We start from the raw sequence: 4,044 nt of genomic DNA, 5'->3' as shown, positions 1-4,044 counted from the left end.
AAGGATATAAAAGAATGAGCACAGTTAGGTTCAGCTGCATATGACATAACCCAAAATACTGTAGTTTAAGCAGCAGGGTAGTTTAATTTTCTCTTGTATAAAAGAGATCCAGAGGACGTGGCCCAGGGCATATATCATGCTTCGGGGTCTCTAGTTCCTACTATCCTACTGTTCTGCTATTCTTAGCATCTTGTTTTCTCCTTAAACTCCATCATGGATGCTCTAGCTTTTGGCCATCACATTTGAGTTCCAGGAATTAAGAAGAAAACAACGCAATGAATAATAACATACACTATCACTTTAAGGATATTTTTGTATTGGCCTATAGTTATATGGTCTCCCAGTTTACAAAGAAAGCTGGAAAATGCACTCTTTATTCTGGAAAGTCACATGCTCAGGTAAAGAAGTGCCCAAAGTCATCCTGATATTACAGAATGGGAGATAAGGAAGATCCAGGAGAGAAGACAGAGAAGGGGAGCCAGAGAAGCAAAAGAAAGCCGGGAGGGTGTGATATCATGGAAGATAAGCATGCTAATGATTAAGTCATATGAGATGCAGACTTAGAATGGACACATACTTAGCAACATAGAGGGTGCAGTGGCCTTACTGAGAATTTTGGTGTAGTGGTGGGTTGGAATGAAAATCCCATTAGAGGAGAGAAATCAGAGGAGAAAGATTAAGAAAATTAGACTACTTTTTTTTTTCTAAAGGAAAGAAAGGATTGGGACAGTGCCTATTAGGGGGAGGTGAAGTAAAGGGAATTTTGTTTTTTAGGAAGAAAGAAATAACAGCATGTTTCTATGTCGATAAGAGGATTAAGTTGAGAAGTAAGAGTGATGCTGGTAGAGAGAGGAAAGACTTTTTGGAATAATGAGATCTATAACTTATGTGGAGGGGTGGCCTTTGCTAGGAGCATGGACAATTCATCTGTAGTGCCAGGAATGATGGAGCACAGGTCAGTTAGAGTTTGTGGTACTGGGAGCTTGTGGAAGTTCTCTTGTGATTGCTTCTATTTTCAAGAAATAGAAGCAACATCAGCCACTGAGAGCAAGGAGGAAGGAGGAGATTTGAGATGGTAGAAGATATGAATTAGTGTCTAGGAGAGGAAGTGTGAATGGACTAGGGAAGAGTTGATAACCTGGCAGCATTGACTTCCCATGAATGTAAAGTGCCTAAGAGTCATAATAGGTGGCTTTGACTTTTCTCTAGTTACTTTCAGCTGCTTTTGGGTGAAGAGGTAGATTTTACCAGGTTTACAATTTTACCAGGTTTGCAGTTTTACCATGAAAGGACTGTGATGTAGGAAAGAGGAGAGGGATTTGAGGTTAGTAATGATAGAGTTTAAGATAAATTAAGGTGGTGAGTGGGTGGCTCAGTTGGTTAAGCATCTGACTTCTGCTCAGGTCATGATTTCATGGTTTGTGGATTTGAGCCCCATGTTGGGCTCTGTGCTGACAGCTTAGAGCCTGAAGCCTGCTTCAGATTCTGTGTCTCCTTTTCTCTCTGCCCCTACCCTGCTCACACACACACACACACACACACACACACACACACACTCTCTCTCTCTCTCTCTCTCTCTCTCTCTCTCTCAAAAATAAACATTTAAAAATTTTTTTTAAATTAAAAAAATATATAAAAAGATAATTTAAGAGGGACGAGCAGCTATCAAAGAGCTAGAGGGAGGGGCGCCTGGGTGGCTCAGTCGGTTAAGCGTCCGACTTCGGCTCAGGGCATGATCTCACAGTCTGTGAGTTCGAGCCCCGCGTTGGGCTCTGTGCTGACAGCTCAGAGCCTGGAGCCTGCTTCCGATTCTGTGTCTCCCTCTCTCTCTGACCCTCCTTTGCTCATGCTGTCTCTCTCTGTCTCTCAAAAATAAAAATTAAAAAATTAAAAAATAAAGCGCTAGAGGGAGCAAGCTGGAAAGATAGGAGTCCATGGTCAGAGAGTGGAATGGGAAAATTGAGATTATGAAAGGGGTGCAGCTATTGTAATGGTAAGGTCTGAGACATGACCATGGGAGTAAGTAAGGTAGAAGCCAAGATCATTGAAAAGGAGGAGGTCAAGGAATGATATTTTGGGTATTGAAGGGTCATCAACATGAATTCTGTATAGTCTCATTGGGTCAAATTGTTTGTACTCAAAGATGGCTTAGTTAGAAGTCCAGCTCCTCCTTCATTGCTCAGCTCTAGACCTCAGTTTCATCTCATTCTCTTGGGCTTTCATCCTACGTGCTACCCATTTTTTCATATTCTCTGCTGGATCTTTCTCCCCTTCCTGACCTCTAAAGGTTGGCACAGTTTGGGGCTGTTTTCTTTTCCATCTGTACTTGTACCCAACGTGCTCTGACTAGTCCCACAGTTTCAAAAAGCATCTGTATGCTAATGCACCCAAACTTCTTTCTCTGTGATCTTCTTCTCTGATAGCCAGCTCCTACTGAACAACTCTATTTGGAGGTATAATAGGCACATCATACTTAACTGTCCAAAACAGAACTCTTGATGTCTACTCTAAGCAAACCCATTTCCCCAACCTACCTGATGGAATCACCATTTGGTAGTTTGCTCAGGCCTTAGAGTCATCTTTCACTTGTCTTTTTCTCACCCTTTGCAATCATTTAGCAAGCCCTGTTGGCTCCAATTTTAGATTCTATGTGGACTTTGGTCATTCTCCCCACCTTTGCTGTTTTGATCTGAGTCGAACCCACCATTGTCCTATATCGTGTGTCTGCTTTCATTCTTGCCCCTCTAATGTCTCCATCCAGAGGCCAGAAGGCCTTTGAAGAAACGTAGATGAGTTTGTTATTCCAAATAATGTAAAACGCAGGGGCACCTAGGTGGTGAAGCATCCGACTTCAGCTCAGGTTATGATCTCATGGTCTGTGGGTTCGAGCCCCGCGTCAGGTCCTGTGGTGGCAACTCAGAACCTGGAGCCTGCTTCATCTGTATCTCCCTCTCTCTGTCCCTCCACTGCTCATGCTCTGTATTTCTCTCGTTCTCTCAAAAATAAATAAACATTAAAAAAAACCCTGCAAATGTTACCGAGGCATTCCCCGGCTGTAAAAGCTTCAGTCTCCCTACATCCCTGAAGGTGGTGTTTTTGACTTTCTTGCTAGGCAATAAACTCTGTGTGGGCTGAATAATATGTGGCATTTCTTGAATCAGAATGCATTGATTTGTTGAAATATTCTGGAGTCATTACGAATTGTCTATTATTTAATGTAGTAACATGGGATTAATCCTGTCGAAATAAGCAGCTCCTACTATTACTTTTACACTATGATGTCTGAATAAATTGTGTGTGTTAGGTGTGCACTTGATTATAGCCTGGAAGTGGACAAGAAAAAAATGAAAACATATGTCACAATCATGGAGTTATAAGTGCTTATTTCTTTTAAACATTTAGTTCAACCATGTTATTAAAAAAAAAAAAACAAACGAACCCAAACCTTTTTTTCTTTCCTTTTTTCTCTTTTTATAAGGAATTGCCCTGCTCTCCAGTGTGCAGTCAAGTCCCTCCACACGTCCCCTCCCCACTCTCAGCATAAGTTTGCATTGGGCCCTCCGGGCCACCGTTCACAAGCCGGGCCCGCCCAACGCTTGCTCGAGACGCTAAGAGCTACTCCCTCGACTGTCTGCGCTCCCTCCGCCCGACTTCCTTCCTCCAGGCCCCGCCCCGCGCCGGTGCGCATGCGCATAGTCGAACACGTGGCTGCCGCGGAGCCAGGGCAGCAATGGCGGCGGGCGGCGGAGGTGTTGCCGACCCCCTGTCCCCGGCAGGGGTTCCCTGCGCCTTCTCCCCCCTGAACCAGGCCTACTTCGCTTTGGCGTCTGCCGACGGTCAGTTGCGAGTGTGGGAGACAGCCAACAATAGGCTGCACCAAGAGTACGTGCCTTCCGCGCACCTCAGCGGAACCTGCACCTGCCTGGCCTGGGCGCCAGCGCGGCTGCAGGCCAAGGTAAAGCAGGAGGGACGGCGGGGGGCGGGCGTCCGCCCGGGCTCAGCCTCAGCGCACCCCCGGCCCGGCGGCGCGTGGCCCGGCATCCC

General features: G+C 45.4%; 1 protein-coding gene across 1 annotated transcript in view; it reads left to right on the top strand.

Moving 5' to 3' along the window:
* Positions 1 to 3,709: 3,709 nt before the first annotated feature.
* Positions 3,710 to 4,044, top strand: part of WDR43 (WD repeat domain 43) — a 41,674-nt gene continuing 41,339 nt past the window's right edge. The window contains exon 1 of the mRNA XM_029938022.1: positions 3,710 to 3,955. Coding sequence (XP_029793882.1) covers positions 3,731 to 3,955 — 225 coding nt within the window. The 5' untranslated portion in view covers positions 3,710 to 3,730. The remainder of the gene's footprint in view (positions 3,956 to 4,044) is intronic.

This window comes from Suricata suricatta, chromosome 4 (assembly GCF_006229205.1).
Source record: "Suricata suricatta isolate VVHF042 chromosome 4, meerkat_22Aug2017_6uvM2_HiC, whole genome shotgun sequence".
NCBI lineage: Eukaryota > Metazoa > Chordata > Mammalia > Carnivora > Herpestidae > Suricata > Suricata suricatta.
Note: the sequence above shows the minus strand (reverse complement) of the source record. Positions and strands in the feature narration are given on the sequence as shown.